Below are 17265 nucleotides of genomic sequence, written 5' to 3'. Positions count from 1 at the left end.
ATGCATCAAAAGAATTTTTTCATTTATTATATACATATAGATATAGTTTATATATAACAATACTTATAGTACCGTAACCACCACCATATCATAGAAAAAAAAAAAATAATAATAATAATATTATTATTTTTTTAAAAAACCAAATAACTGTACATTACTATTAACCACCACAATAGAAAGAAAGAAAGAAAAAAATTAAATTAAAAATAGCTGGCCAACCCACACTTATAACCAGTAACAACCCATAAATTAATTAATGAAAGAATCCGAAACACATTTATGAGTATAAAATTTTATGAATGTGCCAAATATGAGGGCAAGAATCTCTGCAGTAAAAATTCCTGCCGTAATAATGCGATAGTTAACAAAGGACATCTTACGGGGTCGTTTTGTATATAATGAACGGACCATAGTTGCGTGTAAATACTGTATCTTTTGTATAAATGCATGGGGCCTACCAAAAAGGCCTTGATTGGGTGTTGAAGTTCTCGGACATGTTATTTATTGGAAAACAGAAGACGTCCATCGCATTTTCGGGGGAGCCGTAATTGGTGGTCAGAAGCATGTAAAAAGCGAATAGAGGGTGCAATGCATGTCCTCAAAGTCCAATTATGATCAGATTTAGACAAAATTTGATCAACTTAGATCGAGCACAGTTCATTTTTTTTTACATACCGTATAAAAAAAACCTTGCACCTTTTTTTGAAATAGCCAGAGCAATTTTACGATTTCATTAAGACTCGCCATCTAATCATCCACGTACATCTGTGTGTAAGAAACCAATGTTTTATTTAGGTTAAAAAAAAATCATCTAAAAATCAAGTTAATATATGGTTAGATTCGGGTTAAATTACTTATAAGCTTAACAAATTCTAAAACTTAATGTAGATATCTAAAAAATTACTATTAAAAAAAGTATTAATATAGAATAAATTAAAATTTAAACAAAAAACAGTTGAAAAGAAAACAATGATTATAATTTAAAATATAAATATAATTATAAAAAAAAAATTGAATTCGGATCGGCTCAGTGACTCAGACTGTGGGTCTTAAATGTAAAAATTAAGAAGACGAAATAAAACTAAATTAATAATGCGTCCAAAAAGTCTAAACTTAATTAAAAATCTGGTAAAAAAGTCTAAACCAAATTCCTAAATAGAGATATATCTCCACAAACCAAAAAGCAAAATGATAGAACATGGGTAAGCTTAGATCTTCCAGTGTTTCTTTTCACTCAATTTGTATGAGCATTTGTACGATTTATGGTATATTTTTGTCATCAAATCTCATCACTGTGCAAGGATTTGATTCTTTGCTTCAGCTCCCACGATCTGGGGCTTCTAGAGACCGACCCAGATCAAAGAAAGCTCTCTATGTCGATGATTTTGGTGCAAAAGGCGATGGGTTCAGTGATGACACTAAGGTACAACAAACCCAACAAGTTATGAGAGTAATCGTTCTACTTCACTGTTCTGTATCTGTTGTATCTATACATGTGTGTGTTGCAGTGTGTGCGCGTTTCATTCCTCAGCTGTTTATTATGTTTGTTTTTGATAATATATGTGATGGTATAGCTGCTTTATCTGGATGCATCACGAATTGGACAATGTTAATGGGTGATTTTGTAATGCATGTCATATTTTTCCTTTCTTTTTTCTTTAATTTTTTCTTGCAAGTACTAATGTGTGTTATAGAAAAGGTAAGTTAATTGATATCCAGAATTTTTGAACTTCGATATAATTAATTTCACCATCATGTGTATGTATGAAAATTACATTCTTGGAAATATCATGTTTTGGAATTCCGTAAGTACTCGTTAGTCGTTAAGGGTTGATGAGAATTATTTCCAAGCTTTGATAAGTTTTGAGTGTGAAGGAACATTAAGAATTGTGGAAATGCAAATTGGATAAAAAAAATGATATATATATATATAAATATGTATTCCCCTTTTTGTCCTATATGGTGTATATCCCCCAACAACCCAAAAAAAAAAAAAGGGTCAATTCATTTGATTATCAGTCTAATATTAATTCTATGAAGGAAAATTCATCAAATAAAATAAATTGAGGCCACCCCATGTGGCACATGAGTATATTCTTCAAAAGATTTGGAAGACAGAGGAATACAAAGGAAGATTTTTAATCTTAAACTGTTTTGATTTCGAATGGTTAGAGGTTGCTAAGAGTAAAATTCGGGAAGTAGAACCGATTGTATGGGAAATACTTCAGTAAGTTATGCAGGGGCATCCTACTCTTCATAGATTGTTTTTCCTTTTCTTTCTTTCTTTTCTGCTACCCAAATGAAGATATTAAAGCTTCTAGCATTTTCTTTTTTCTTCGAATTAAGACCTGTTGATGTTCCATGAGTACTAACTCAGTTATGACCAAATAAGTACTCGTGTAAATCTTTTCTATTTGTTACCATTTGAGTGAGATAAGTTTTGTGAACATCTTTATGGGAACAAGGCAGGCACCATGATCATGTATATGTTCACTAACTGAGAAACTTACTGAAAAAAGAAAACAGTCTCCTGATATCATTGTGCTTCAATGCATTCAGGCTTTTGCAGATGCTTGGAAGACAGCCTGTTCTTTCTCTTCACGGTCAAAAATCGTGGTTCCATTGGGAAGCACCTATCTGGTCCGACCAACTAATTTTGCCGGGCCTTGCCGATCGAGGGTTACTCTGAGGGTATGGGACAAGCATTAACAGTTGCTCATAACTCTATTGACAGCACACTTTTACTTAATAATTGATCTTTCCTTCTTTTATACAATCTGTAAAATTATTGCATTTAAGTCACTTTCCTATTGCATTTTTGTAGATCTCTGGTACTATTGTTGCTCCCAAAGATCCTAGTTATTGGGATGGTTTGAATCCAAGAAAATGGCTCTATTTCCATGGGGTGAACCACCTCACAGTAGAAGGTGGAGGAACTGTTAACGGGATGGGGCAGGAGTGGTGGGCTCATTCTTGCAAGATCAATAGAACAAATGTATTTCTATCTTCCATCCATGTACATATATATTCATGTTACTAAGAATTTTTCCCTCTCATTCTGATATCTAAAATTGGCTTCAAACCTTTATCTTGGCAGCCATGTCATCATGCTCCAACGGTCAGTGCTGTTTTCTCCTTGGATCCATGTAGTTAATTTCATAAATTTTATTTATCTCATAGTCTTCTGTGTTATGATCCTAATGCTATCACTTCTAGGAATGGTTCTCGGTCATAATATGGTACATATGGTAAATTTGTTACATTGCAGGCTGTTACTTTTCATAGATGCAATTATTTGAAAGTCAGGAATCTTTTGATGGTAGATAGTCAACAAATGAACATGGCATTCACTAATTGTGTTAGGGTTGCGGCATCCCGTCTCAGAGTAGTAGCACCTGCAGTTAGTCCTAATACTGACGGGATCCACATAAGCTCATGCAATCGCGTTGAAGTCAAAGGCAGCATTATCAGAACAGGTTGGTTGTCGATAAACGTGTTTAATATTTTCTGTTCTTACTCTTCCTATCAATTAAAATCATATACTAAATGTATTTTATACTTTGTTTTTTGGCTGGAAAGTGGGAGGGTTTCATAAAGCATAAATCAAGAATTGTTTACGAGTTTATGAAAGGCTCATACTCCTGCAATGTGCATAATGGAATTTGGACAAAACATGATACACTTACAAACCACTATTTAGTGGTCCAAATAAATTGTGTCTGATTTCTTTCCTTAATTTTCTCATTACAAGACAAAACATAGAAAGTTAGGAAAGAAAATACTTTTAGGAGAAAAATAAGAGGAAGGGATTGACATGTTTGTGGCGCAGTTTGTGTTATGCTTTTTATGTAAGTTCCAGAAAGTAAATAAATGTATTTAAGAATTTTAGTGATACTAACCATCATTATTCATCTATTTGTTAAATGAAAATTCCATTCTCACACTGCGAAGTTTGGACTTTGTAGTATACTAGCCTACCACCATTTTACCACATCATGTGCTGCATTTTGTTTGTGTTTCTTTTGCTTAAAAGAATTATCCAAGTATTCAAAAAACGCAATGCTGCATCGGGGAAGAAAGGAATTCATATATCTAGCTATTATTGTTAACTTCTGTCAATGCATATCAAACATTTGATTCCTAAAGATATTACTGCAAGTTTGCCTCTAATTTAACCTAGGGATTAAAATTGGTTGAGTTGATTGGGGATGCATGTATTGATGGTGATACAAAGTTACCTCAGCCTGAACCTGGATTTATTTTCCAAGCTTGGCAATTTGTTAAACAAACCTAGCCTAATGAAAAAGTAAAAAATTTAGGGGCATTTGGATTTCTTTGGAAGTTAGGACTCATGGGTGGGTTTGAGGAAGGGAATTAATATTTCTTGAAATTTATAAGATTCCATGTGAGGAAGGTAGAGTGGGTGCATTTGCAGTAAGTTAGTCTAAGGTTGTAATTCTGAAGGTGAGATTCTCAGATCTCATTCGGGGTATGTATGATAAGGATTTTAGGGTGTTGGAATGATTGAGGTGATCAGAGAGTGAGTTATGTTGAATATTAGGTTCTATAATGGAGGTTCAAACTGGGACTGTTAGGAAATTTAGTCATGTTATTGACTTCAAGGTGTTGTGTGTGTTTTTGATAATTTCCGTGAACAAGACGTGGTTGTAATGTTTGAGTCATTTTATGTATGAGTCAATCAGTTGGTCTGCTGATCAAAATGATTTTCATGTGATGTGTCAAAAAATAAGTTAATGAGGATCGCATGAAAATTTCATGGCGAATGCATGGTGTGTACATTCGATGGTCTTGATCAACTTGGTCACACATTCCACTGAATTCTGTGTCCTTACCCCAGGGGATGACTGCATTTCTATAGTTGGCAATTCTTCGAGGATTCGCATCCAAAATATTGCATGTGGACCGGGCCATGGTATAAGGTAACAATATGTTTCACCTTCGTTGGATTATTATCATCTATATCAAATTCTTCACTAATTATAATCTATATTTGGTAGTATTGGAAGCTTGGGAAAATCAAAATCTTTAGTTCAAGTGCATGATATAAATGTAAATGGAGCATATCTGTCCAATACTGATAATGGGGTGAGGATCAAAACGTGGCAGGTAATCTTCTTCATGACTTTATCTCTCTGAGCACGTGCGTGCCCGGACTAAATGCTACTCAATAAGCCTCTTTCCCAACTATTTTGAACTGTTTATCCGAATTCTTAATCATTCATTTTCCTTATACATACAAGTGAGTTTATCGTTACCAAACCCTTTTTAATGTCTTCATCAGGGAGGCAGTGGTTTTACTACCAATATAACTTTTCAGAATGTGTGGATGAAAAATGTCTCCAATCCAATTATAATAGACCAGTATTACTGTGATTCGCGGCGGCCATGTGAAAACAAGGTATGGGACTTTTTGTGCTCTAGGTGGATAAAATTTATTGGCTTTTCTCTTGTATTGGTGGTTGTGTATCAAGTGTTTGGTGGAAGGTGGTTAGATTGTCTTTGGTGCAACAGAATCAATAATTGCTTTTAGGAATCCCCATTTCTGTCTGTTTGAAGGACAAGGAAATAATTACTTTTCACAGTAAATGTTTAACTTCATCTATTGAAGGAAAATGGCTCTCGCTCCTTCAAGAGAACTGAGACTTAACATCCCATAATATTCATAGCAGATAGCACCAGCCCATGTAGGCACATCGAAACAATCTGAATAAATAAAAGTCCTGTGCCAATATTTTTTAAAATTTATACCGCGTGCAGATTTGTCAGTAAAGTTGTCCAAATTGAACATTTAATAATATATGTTACTGCAATGGAAATTTTAACATCCATTGTCCTATGATAATGCAGACTCTAGCTGTTAGAGTTGAGAGTATATCGTTCATTGGCATCAAAGGAACTTCAGCAACAGAGGAAGCAGTAAGATTTGCTTGCAGTGACAGCTTCCCTTGTAAAAGATTATATTTAGAAGACATTCATCTTGAATCATACTCTGGGGGAATTACAAGATCTTTTTGTTGGCAAGCCAGTGGTTCAACTTCGGGTTTGATATATCCCCCTCATTGTTTCTCTAATGATGAAAACTTCATCAGGCAGAAAGTTTTCTCTAGCTCTGTTCTTCAGTCCATTTGAAGATTCTTCATGGTTGCTATTTATATTTGGAAAAACCAAGTTCCCGGAGCACGTCCGCTGCAGCTATAGTGCAGGGCTTGACCTCCAATGGTGACCGTGTATAATTGAGTACAACTAAACGAAAAAAATCATCAAAATTATAGTATTGGGTTGTATTTTATTGTTGTATATAGTTTCACGTGTATATTGATTGCAGATTGTGGGTGTTTATGGATGTGTATAAGTGTGTATATATTGGATGTTAAACTATACTTCTATGCGGGTATGCAACCAATTAATTCCGTGTACAGCATTTAAAAACAATAAACCTTGGTTTTGTTTTACCTGGTATTCTACAATAAGCACTTCATGTCTCTAACTGCAGAGAGAGTAATCAGATTGAAACTAACAGAGCTGCTAAACTTCTTAAACATCTATTGCTTCTTACCAAGGATTGATATGCTTACACTCTCAGTACAGTTTGATTATTCTTCCATTTGTAAGATGAGATGATGACAAGGTTGGCTGCAAGTACACTTACCAGTGACTGGTATGCTTATCTGCCCGAGCAATGAGCAAAAATGTCACACACAACTTATAATCAAACTTGAAGAGAAATAAAGGGAAACTGCATATTGTGAAAAAAAATTATCTCGATAATCATTTATGAAGTTGGTAGTAGTACATCATCATACTCAAATTTGGATGTCATTACTAAGAAGAACTAGTATGTATTGGAAAATGAAGCTCAATGTCGAATAAATTCAAAACAACACTCCATGTAATGCAGCTTAATTGCTTGAAAACATCTGCAATGTTTAAACATCTGTCATCCGCAAGAACTGGTGGAATATCCTAAAATGAATGCAAATCTTCCGGTAATTTAGGGAGGAAAAATCCCAAATTAACAAAATACCCAATTGCTGCCGGAAGCAATTTCAAGCTTTTGTTCCATTGCATCTCGAGCACCTTTCTAGAGGTTTATGACTGATAAATCTTATTTAAGACCATCAGCTACTGAACACCCAGGTTGGGACACCCAGTGGCAAGAGGCAAACCCAAGTTCTCAACGGTCCTGAATGTTCTTGGGGTCATCTTGTCAACATAGAGAGTTCCATCCAGATGATCACACTCGTGCTGTAAAATGCGAGCCTGCCATCCTGAAGCATTAATTTTAATGGACTGGCCATAACGATCCAAACCTGTTACCTCGACCTCTAGGTATCTTTCCACCACTGCTCTGAATCCATCAACACTGCACAATACATGACAATATTAAGATGATCATAAACTTTCTCAATAATTTGCAAGTTGTCAACATCATGATCAAGATTTGAACCTAAGTTTTAAATGCTTGAAGATTGTGTTCACAGTTCTAGTCATTACCAATCCACTTCATTTTAGACAGCAAAACTCCATCCTTACCCTTACTGGAGAGGGAGAGGGAGAGGAGGGGGGTGGTGGTGGAACCTTCATAACTCTTGTCCTCCGGCACCGTTAGGGGGAAAAAAGAAGGGACGGTTACGAATATGTAGAATGATTTGGAGTTTTTACAGAGTGGAACCATGCAGTACAAGATAGGAGAGAGATAGAGAACGAGGCCTTCTTCAAGCAAGACAAGCTCAAATTTCCAATAATTTCTTTTTGGTTTCTACCAGAATGTAATTGATACATGAAAAGATATGAATGCATGGTCATGAAATAAAAGAAATAGTTCAAAGAAGTAAGCTTTTACTCAAAAATTACAATAAGAAGTTCACTATCTCAAAATCTTTTCTTTGAATAACTGGTATATGTTTCATTATTATATGGAACATAAATCTATTACAAGTATGGTGGCAACAGAGTAGGAGTTAATATTACTGTGTTTTGTATCTCTGCCAAGCATTCAAGGACAACAAAAACCAAATGGAAATGATATCATATGCCTCAATTTTTCTAGATCATCCGATACCACAATCCATTCTTTAAAAATGGAACCAGTAACTAAGTCATGGAGTCGTTACAAGAATTCAAAAATGATAATATGTACAGGGAATAATACAAAATCATTTGAAATGCTATGTAAGGTAAAACAAGACAACTTTACTTGAGGGCAGTGCAAATGCCCCTTAAGTCAATTTTACTAAAAATAATTGAACACAAAGCTCCTCCACGAGAGCATCAATATTAGTCATACCATTTTTGTATTAAGGGCATTTTTAGTTCATAATTTAGGTCGTTTACAATCTATACATGCATTGTGCATCCAAATTAAAGAAAATGTGTTAGGCTGTTGTTGTAGAGCTCCTCCCGTCTTGTTAGCTTCACTTCATTTAGCAAACATTTTTTAGGGTAAGATTGAATTGCACCTGAACCAGTAAAATGAATTGCGATAAGCCCTACATCCACCGGTCAAACCCAATTTCTATGACAGTTGTTTAGGACCGTACATTAAAACTATATGACCTAATTTGTTTTCTCCAAGATTTAAAAGTTCCATCTAACAAAGTAAATCTAGCACATGGAAAAGCAACATTGGACAGCCAATTACACGATTTCAGTACCAATACACTTCTGTTGCTTACTACTTGGAAAGTGGAAATGTGATTGAACGCAGTCAATCTGCTCATTGATCATTTCATGAAACATCAATCTCATATTAAGTTACTGTTAAAAGAAAATGTAAAACTTTGTTGGGCAAACTACATACATATTTACTACATATGTAATGATAATAATTGTACTTGAGTTGATCGCATTATCTAGTTTCTACTCTCTAGTGATCTTCCATGTAAATGAGCATAGACAAGTGGTAAACAACGGAGGTACAACACATTCGTGACATAATAAAGGAATCCAACATCAAGAACAATTGCATGTGTCTTACCTTAAGCACCCTTCAAAAAATAGTGCACTTTTGTTACCCTTCTTTTTAAGCTTTGGATTCAGAATAACCTGCATTCGAAAAACAACAGATATGGTAATATTAGAACAAAATCTTTTGTTCTTAAAAGATGAGATGTATCATTTTGATGTTCTATTTCTCCGCATCTCAACATACCAAAAGATCAAAAGGACGCCGATCCTGTGCATTAGTCTCTTCCTTTGGTGCATAGCTAATATATTCTTTTGTGTCTTCCAGAACAATTATCTGTTACAGGTTGTAAGAGCAAACAGTTATCAAAGATGTTGAATTATTATTACTTTTCAAATTGGCGTTTGTTAATATTGTGCAATGCAGGATAGTTGGTCAAATTTACTTGGGGAAAAACACTTCGCAATCAAGTAAGATCACCATTAGCATCATGACAAGCATTTGCTACTAAGAAATCCAAGAGAACTTTGTAAATAAATGAAATGAGGACTTAGAAAGAGTGAGATTATTCTTATTTATTTCTTAACCAAAATTTAAATGGAGCTATATATATATATATATATAGATACATTGCTCACTTTGTAGTTTGTAAATAAATGAAATTAGGACTCAGAAAGAGTGACATTATCCTTATTTATTTCTTACTCAATTTAAATGGAGCAACAAAAAAAAAAAAAAAAAAAAAAGTATTTTTGATACATTGCTAATTATAAAAAATGTATGTATGTATATGTAACATCTGTTTCTTTCAAGATGAAACACACCTTCAATGGGATTCCAATTTGAGGAGCAGCAAGACCTACCCCAGGTGCCTTCCTCATTACCATCACCATATCATCTATGATCTTCTGAATCCTCTCCGACCCAATTTCATCAGGTGAGACATCTCGGGCCGGCTCGTGAAGAACCGGGTCGCCGGCTTTCACAATCTCCGGCAAGATTTGCTTCTTCTCTCCCAAACCCAGAAGCCAACCGGCCCGAGCAGTTGAAGAAGAACTGTGACTTCTTCTGGTACTGAAGTCAAGAGTGTAGGCGGGTTTCGGGTAAGAAATCTGGGGTTTGAAGATGGGTTTTCGAGTTTGATGGAATTTGATTACTGGGGTTGTCCAAAATGGCGGATTTGTGACGGTTCTGTAGCATTTTCCGGCGAGAGGTACCGGAAAGAGACGAGTTGTGAACCGTTGAACGCCCTCCATCGCCCACCATGTCCTGTTTCTGTACTGAAAGATATAATCAGAAAGACAATACCAAATTACGAGACTGCCACTTTGCCATTCGGAGTGTTTACACCTAGAAAGGAATTTTTTAAAAGAAGTTTTGATGATAGAAAAACGAAATTTTGAAGTAATTTTTTAATTATTTACTGTATAATATTTGTCTACCAAATTAAAATAAAAGATCCGACGAAAAAAACAATTAAAATAAAAGAAATTCTGATTTTTCTACCAAATTAAAATAAAAGATCCGAAAAAAAAAAAATTTAAAATTAAAGAAATTCTGATTTTTTATTTGAAAGCGGTACTCCGGAGTCCGAACCGCTTTGCATATTATTCGTGTAAGTAGTTTTCAAAATGTTTTAATTGTATTGACATTTAAAACAAAGAACAGGAGGTGCCCATTTTTTATAAAATAAAACAATAAACAAAATCCTCATTATTTAATACCACGATGAATCAGGATTCTCTCTATCTCCGGTAATTTATTTCCTCATTTTTAAAAGTGAGAGTGCATCCAACATTTTTCTACGGTGTATTTTAATATTTTTTTATGATGAATTTTAAGCACGATTGACATGATAATTTCTAGGTCACTTATTTTAAAACGGAGTAAATGGGATACTATTTCAGTGGAGGTGATTTTCCACCACCATTCACAGTGCCACCGCCATGTCTTCTATATGTAGAAGTATGTGACATTGTAAACCCAATACTCTGAGAGTTACATCTTGTTAGAAAAGAAGAGAATCTAAAATTAATGAAGAGCTCCACAAGACCTCTCTATCAACAAAGAGAAATGGGTAATGGTTCCACAGAGAAGAGTGCTACACCCACCATTGAACTGAAAGAAAAGAAAACAAGAACAGGGAAAAAACACACACACAGAGCTCATGCTTGTGCTGAAATTGCACCCGATGCTAGTTTCACTCGTGAACATGACATAACCATCTCTCCAGCAATTGGGATAACGGGGAGGTTGTCACAGTTGCATATCTCAACCATGAAGCTGTCCGGATCATGGAAGAACAGTTGATCGACGTAGATCCCGCCTTCCTCTACCTGTTGCCTTAGGTAATCGATTCCCATTTCCTTCAGCTTCTTCTCCACTGCAGCAACGCTTTCACACTGTAAACACAAAGAATGGATTTAACTAGTATATATAAATATTCCTTGGTGGGGGCATATTGTTTGTATGGATCTATATATCATATCAAGTTTACCAAAAGATCCCCCAATTAGGTCAGCCAACTAGCACTCTTCTTTCATGTTATAAAAACAGGATGTCCATCATCATGATTCGCCTAATAGCATCCATTTCATTTTCATAATGACAAATTTTCTAACTTATGATGGCTAAGGTTTGAATTTTAATGGCTTAGGAATCATAGATCCATTTTGTTTATAGTAACAACAAAATAAAACATAAAAATGAGTGAAACCTCCCCCTCAACCCCATCCAGAGTGAACTACGTTGCGAAAATGTAGCTTCTCGATCTCTCCCCTATAAGAGTGGACTGCACCCTAGAACCGTAAGTTTTGGATTGTGAATGTGCTCGTTCTTTGAACACATGCACTTTTCACTTAATTTGTAAGACAAGGTTTTGAGAAGCTACGTCCACTATCACCAAAAGGAACTCTAATTAGTGCTACAACAATTAAAATTGTGAATTCATGCTAAACAAGGAGACAAATCGAGAAATCCTCTCAAGGATGATGATGAACAAGTGATTTCCACTCTGTGCACACCAGAAAACCCATTCCTACTCAGAATAAAGCTATTTGTGCCTTGATGAGGTGATTTTCACTATGCCCAAATCCACCAAAAAAAAAAACTACGCGTTCTTTAATCAGAATAAAACAATTAATTGTGCCTAGTCGATGGCAAAACCAACACAAAGAGGTTTATTCCTTTTTTATTTCCTCTCCAAAATTGATAGCTTTATTTTTTTAGCAACGAATACATTTCATTAAATTCAAGACTCAAGAGTCTCTATTTGGTTTAGTTTAGTAAATAAAGACTTTAGTCAGTTGGAAAAGGCACGCCCTTATTCTTTTTAGCATGTGTTGAAATTCATTTTGTCCTCATTCAACTATGAGCAATAAAATTGGGACAGATCTAAAAATTCATACGAATAGGGCAAATTTATATAGAAGAGTGTAATAATTTCAAAATTTTATAGATATAAATATAAAAAAGTACAAATTTAAGGGGTAAAGCCCACGGTACATCCGTGACTGATTAAAATATATTGCAAATTAAGGGTTTTATATAAATATTTAGGCATGTGTTATATAGCATTTAACATTTTAAATTTAGAATGGATAGTATTAATTAATTTGACATAGGAACTACCTTACCTGGAAAGATATATGATTGTCTTTGGGATTGATTTTACTTTTCTTTGGCATGTTTTCTGGTTCCTCTGATTGCAATAGATGTATTCCAATTCCATAGCTAAATAGCCTGCGCATAACAATTGAAATAAAAATAAACAAAAAATGTCAGCAAGAAAGAAAAAAAAAATTAGACTTTAGTTTTTTCAATTTTAATCCATTAATTGAGAGTGGGTTTTTCTTTACTTGAAACGATTTGTATGAATTTACCATGCTCCATTGAAATCGAAAGAGCCAGGTCTCCTCACCGGAACAAACCCAAGAACATTCTTGTAGAAATCAATGGACTTCTCAAGTGATGTGCAAACTAGCGAGACGTGGTTCAAGGATGTCAGGTGCAATGGGTTTCCCGTGTTTTCTTTCATTTTCTCGAGAAAATGAAAATGAATCCAAACAGGAGGAATGAGCTGATGGAAAAAAAAAACAAACAAGAAAAGTGGGTTTAATTAGTTTCTGAGATAAAGATTGTGTAGTCTGTAGAGATCAAAGGAAAGGATAACGTTGGATCAGGGAGAGAGAGTAAAGAGAGAGAGAATCGTTGAGGTACTCACGGTAGACCATACGTTGGAGGCAGCATAGCACACTAGTCACCCTCTCTCAGTAAACGAATTTTGAAGGCTCTGTTTGGCCGCCACGTGTGCTTCACATTCTCCAGAGCTTTTACACGTAGCTTCCTCAACAGTTACGTAAGCTATGTTTTGGTCGCCACGTGTGCTTCAGATTTTCCAGAGCTTTTACACGTAAGCTACTCTTTATGACATTTATTATGATTTATTATTTATTTATTTATTATATCTAAACAATTTTCGTATTTAAATTATTAACACAGAGTCGAAATAAGAGCCGTATCGCCACAAAATGTAAAAGGAACTTCTATTTAGAAAATTTTTAAGACTTAATTCAACACATCTAATACTCCTTTTTTCAACACATCTAATACTCCCTTTTTCTATTTTCCATCTCCGTACCACAAGAAGCAAACACAAGTGAAAGTGTGTGAATCATAAATCCAAGGAGTCTCACTTGTATGGTAAAAATGTTTTGAAGGGTTTGGTGCAGTAAAATTAAAGTTTGTCCACTCACCCATATTATCATTTTTTTTTTCTTTTTCTTTTTTATAATTAGGGTGCTTGATTAATTCATGGAATTCGTGTAAGAAATTTGAATTATTTTTGAAGATATAATTTTTAAGAAAATTTAATAATCAAAGAGTTCGAACGGTTTACCGACTAACGGGCTCATGTTGTAATTAAAATATTATTTACAATTTGCACAGACGATAATTCGATGCTACAAATCTTTTCCAAATAAGTGAACCCATTTGGTTAAGTTACCATTGGTTTTATGGTATCTAAGTTGCTAAAATTAAAATTTGACATTTTTGTTAGTGTTTTTTTTTTTTTTTTAAAAAAAAAATCTTACACTGCCAAGTGATGAGTCCAAAAATCTATAATGGTATAAAATCGATGAAGATCAAAACTGTTAAGCTCAAAACCGTCTGTAACGTAAAGATCCTGAATCTCTCAAATGGTAGTAGTTATTAGAACACTCTCTCGAACCAAAACCACACCACTCCATTTCTTCCAATCCCTTCATCCTCTTCTCTCTCTACCCAACAACGCCGATACCCGTCTTCTCTCTCCTCTACTCCCTCTCTCTTCTCATCTCCCCCCAACTCACCATCGCCTTTCCAGACACACCTTCTCATCTCATGCACTCTCTTCTCCACCCCCACCCCAACCCCCACCTCCAGACCCAAACCCACCTTCTTCACCACAACTCGTCAATGACCTCTGTCGTGTACTCAGCGACTTCCGAAACCCCCAACACGACATCGAATCGGCTCTCACTTCGTTCTCATCCAGAATATCCACCGATTTGGTTCAACAAGTCTTGAAAAGGTGTAAAAATCTCGGGTTCTCAGCTCACAGATTCTTTCTCTGGGCTCGGAGATTTCCGGGTTTTGAACACACAAGAGAAAGTTATCACATTCTTGTAGATATCTTAGGAAGTAGCAAACAGTTCCCATTGATTTGGGATTTCCTTGTAGAGATGAGAGACACTCGATGTTGTGAAATTAGCCCTAAAATTTTTTGGATTGTTTTCCGAGCATATAGTAGAGCTAACTTTCCAGCTGATGCCATTCGGGCTTTTGATAAGATGATTGATTTTGGTATTGAACCGGGTATTGATGATCTTGATCAGCTTCTATATGTACTGTGTAAAAGGAAACATGTGAAGCATGCCCAACAGTTCTTTGATAGAATTAAGTTCGAATTTGCGCCGAGTGTCAAAAGTTACAGCATATTGATGAGAGGGTGGGGCGACATTGGCGATTCCGGCCAGGCACTTAAGTTATTCGATGAAATGCTCGAACGAGGATGCTCGGTGGATGTGCTTGCTTATAATAGTATGCTGGACTGTTTATGCAAAGGTGGGAATGTTGATGAAGCCTATACGTTGTTCAGAGAGATGGGGTTTAAGGGACTTGAGCCAGATGCTTATACTTATTCGATCTTCATTCGTGCTTTTTGTGAAGCAAATAATATTCATTCTGTCTTTAGGGTTCTTGACAGAATGAAAAGATACAATCTTGTGCCCAATGTTTTTACGTATAACTGTATTATCAAAAAACTATGTAAGAATGATAGGGTGGAGGAGGCTTACCAACTTTTAGATGAGATGATTGAGAGGGGAGTGAGACCAGATGTATGGAGTTACAATGCAATACAAGCTTTCCATTGCGATCATTCTGAAGTTAATATGGCCCTTCGGTTGATTTCAAGAATGGACAAAGATTCTTGCCTGCCGGATCTGCATACATATAATATGGTGCTCAAAATGCTGATCAAGATAGGGAGGTTTGATAGAGTCATCAAAGTATGGGAGAGTATGGAGGAGAGGGGTTTTTATCCTTCGGTTTCAACGTATGCTGTCATGGTCCATGGTCTTTGTAAGAAGAAAGGTAAATTAGAGGATGCATGTAAATATTTTGAGATGATGATTGATGATGGGATACCACCATATTCTTGCACGTGTGAGTTGTTGAGGAATCGACTTATAGGGTTTGGCTTTTCAGAGCAGACACATATACTTGCAGATAAGATGGGGCGAAGCACTTCTTGTTCAATACAACAGCTGTCAGACTTAATGAGGGGTAATAGTTCCAATCGGACTCGAACAACTGAAGAACAAAGTTCAGAAGAGAGTGATGAGTAAAGAGCTATCAATGCCCACATTAATTGGATTTGTGATTGATATTGCCATTTTGATTGTGAGAAAGCTCTTAAGGTGTTGTGTGGTATTTTCCTTACCCCTTATCCTAATTGTTTCTTTGCAACAGATTTATTGACACTATTGTTTGCTGACATTAGCTATTGCATGTTATACATCTTAAACTTGTTGTATACAAGCTTGAAAGGAATAGAATAATATAATTTAATAACCCAAGTTTCTGGAAATTATCGTGTTGTTTCTCTGATTTTTATAGAGTTGACCGACTACAAAATGTGCTTCTTTTGACTTTGAAGGACACATCTCTGTGACAAAATTCTGCAATTGATATTGATTTGTTTTTCAAATTGCACAACCCAGATTTGTAGGCCTCATGGAGCTTAGTTTTAGTAGCTAATTGATCAATAAGAAGGGTGGTACAGAATTGTAGAATCATGATAGAAATCACCATAGGATAGTTGGATCACCATGGAATGCTTCCTAGGTTCACATTCAGTTATATAATTTGTTCATTTTCTTGTGAAACTTGAAAAACTTTGCACAGTGGCTGCTTTTGGACTCTTTTTAAAAAAATACCAACAAAAACGAACTACTGGAACTTTATCTTAATTATTTTTCTTCTTTTTTTTGTCCCTTTTCTTTTTCTCCAGTTTGTTAGTGGGTGATATCTGGTTTTTGAAACTTAAAGTTGCATGAAAATTTTGAATACCTCATTCAGCTCTCCTACTGTTATTTGATTTCACACTTCCACTCTAGTGCAGCTTCCATGGGATTCACTTGCACATTAGCTTTTTTGCATTTTCTGCATTTCGTATTAGTTTTCATGAGCCCTTGCTGGACCATGATGCTCAAAGCTTTCCAGGGGAGTAATGTTAAAGATGGATTTAAACTGGGCTTTAACTGTCTTTACAGGATTGAAGACACCTAAAAACTCAAGCTACTAGCATGGAGATTAAATCCCAGAGAAAGAGATATTGAGAATACAGATCCCAAGGTTACAGAGCACAGGGAATTACTAGACATACCCTAACATGCGATTCATTTAGGGGACCTGGGGATGATGTGAACTCTTTGTAATCTGATATCTTAAAAAACGACATTTTGTCTGGGTCAGTCAGTGGAAGCAGGAGAGGTTTTCTCTTTCTTCTTTTTCCCTTCTTTTTTTGTATTAAAGTAGAGGAAGATATGATTCTTTGGTGAATGCAAGAGGTGATATTATGAAAAACCCAGAACACTGGTAGGGGTGAGCAGGTTTTTTTAGCTATTTATATGTGTGATCTTTTATGCCCATGTGGATTTGATTGAGGTCTTGTGCGTTGATTTAAAAAAAAAAACAGCATTTGTAGATGTGTTTCTAGAACTCTCTCAATCAAATTCAAGAATCTGCCAGATTTTTTTACTGCCAGACATTTGGTCACTAAATTTAGTAAAAGT

General features: G+C 35.4%; 4 protein-coding genes across 6 annotated transcripts; 2 read left to right on the top strand and 2 right to left on the bottom strand.

The window, feature by feature from the left end:
* The first annotated feature begins 1161 nt into the window (after nt 1-1161).
* Nucleotides 1162-6508, top strand: LOC132284644 (probable polygalacturonase At1g80170). The gene is made up of 9 exons (XM_059786769.1): nt 1162-1423; nt 2560-2691; nt 2825-2995; nt 3098-3118; nt 3269-3476; nt 4859-4940; nt 5019-5127; nt 5303-5419; nt 5869-6508. Exons 1-9 carry the CDS (start codon nt 1199-1201, stop codon nt 6148-6150), a joined length of 1347 nt encoding a protein of 448 aa, XP_059642752.1. The 5' UTR covers nt 1162-1198; the 3' UTR covers nt 6151-6508.
* A 256-nt stretch (nt 6509-6764) lies between these two features.
* On the bottom strand, nt 6765-10830 carry LOC132284646 (peptide deformylase 1A, chloroplastic). Its single transcript, XM_059786770.1, has 4 exons — nt 9751-10830; nt 9173-9262; nt 8999-9066; nt 6765-7384 (listed from the first exon to the last, which is right to left on the bottom strand). Exons 1-4 carry the CDS (start codon nt 10180-10182, stop codon nt 7144-7146), a joined length of 831 nt encoding a protein of 276 aa, XP_059642753.1. The 5' UTR covers nt 10183-10830; the 3' UTR covers nt 6765-7143.
* A 131-nt stretch (nt 10831-10961) lies between these two features.
* Nucleotides 10962-13205, bottom strand: LOC132284647 (glyoxylase I 4). Of its 2 annotated transcripts, XM_059786772.1 has the most exons (4): nt 13149-13205; nt 12808-13004; nt 12562-12667; nt 10962-11328 (listed from the first exon to the last, which is right to left on the bottom strand). In XM_059786772.1, the coding sequence occupies exons 2-4, from the start codon at nt 12960-12962 to the stop codon at nt 11092-11094; spliced, it is 498 nt and encodes a 165-aa protein (XP_059642755.1). In that variant the 5' UTR covers nt 12963-13004; nt 13149-13205; the 3' UTR covers nt 10962-11091. The 2 variants fall into 2 exon arrangements, with proteins under 2 accessions (XP_059642755.1, XP_059642754.1); XM_059786771.1 differs by having other exon boundaries at nt 12808-13173.
* An 867-nt stretch (nt 13206-14072) lies between these two features.
* On the top strand, nt 14073-17095 carry LOC132284643 (pentatricopeptide repeat-containing protein At1g52640, mitochondrial). 2 transcript variants are annotated; one of them, XM_059786768.1, is made up of 2 exons: nt 14073-15888; nt 16744-17095. In XM_059786768.1, exon 1 carries the CDS (start codon nt 14125-14127, stop codon nt 15814-15816), a length of 1692 nt encoding a protein of 563 aa, XP_059642751.1. In that variant the 5' UTR covers nt 14073-14124; the 3' UTR covers nt 15817-15888; nt 16744-17095. The 2 variants fall into 2 exon arrangements, with proteins under 2 accessions (XP_059642751.1, XP_059642750.1); XM_059786767.1 differs by having other exon boundaries at nt 14073-15898.
* The last annotated feature ends 170 nt before the right edge of the window (nt 17096-17265 follow it).

Source organism: Cornus florida, unplaced genomic scaffold (assembly GCF_030987335.1).
Source record: "Cornus florida cultivar Cherokee Brave unplaced genomic scaffold, ASM3098733v1 CherokeeBrave_3.0.0_Hap2_Chr11, whole genome shotgun sequence".
NCBI classification, from domain to species: domain Eukaryota; kingdom Viridiplantae; phylum Streptophyta; class Magnoliopsida; order Cornales; family Cornaceae; genus Cornus; species Cornus florida.
This window is presented reverse-complemented; position numbering and strand designations above follow the sequence as displayed.

Coding starts and splice junctions, on each gene's coding strand:
- LOC132284644 (XM_059786769.1), top strand. CDS start 1,199: ATGGGTAAGCTTAGATCTTCCAGTGTTTCTTTTCACTCAATTTGTATG. Junction 3,477..4,858: donor AGGCAGCATTATCAGAACAG/GTTGGTTGTCGA, acceptor TCCTTACCCCAG/GGGATGACTGCATTTCTATA. Junction 5,420..5,868: donor GGCGGCCATGTGAAAACAAG/GTATGGGACTTT, acceptor ATGATAATGCAG/ACTCTAGCTGTTAGAGTTGA.
- LOC132284647 (XM_059786772.1), bottom strand. CDS start 12,962: ATGAAAGAAAACACGGGAAACCCATTGCACCTGACATCCTTGAACCAC. Junction 12,668..12,807: donor TTCGATTTCAATGGAGCATG/GTAAATTCATAC, acceptor TGTTATGCGCAG/GCTATTTAGCTATGGAATTG. Junction 11,329..12,561: donor ACAATCATATATCTTTCCAG/GTAAGGTAGTTC, acceptor TTGTGTTTACAG/TGTGAAAGCGTTGCTGCAGT.
- LOC132284646 (XM_059786770.1), bottom strand. CDS start 10,182: ATGGAGGGCGTTCAACGGTTCACAACTCGTCTCTTTCCGGTACCTCTC. Junction 9,263..9,750: donor AAATTGGAATCCCATTGAAG/GTGTGTTTCATC, acceptor AACCTGTAACAG/ATAATTGTTCTGGAAGACAC. Junction 7,385..8,998: donor TTTTTTGAAGGGTGCTTAAG/GTAAGACACATG, acceptor TGTATTGTGCAG/TGTTGATGGATTCAGAGCAG.
- LOC132284643 (XM_059786768.1), top strand. CDS start 14,125: ATGGTAGTAGTTATTAGAACACTCTCTCGAACCAAAACCACACCACTC.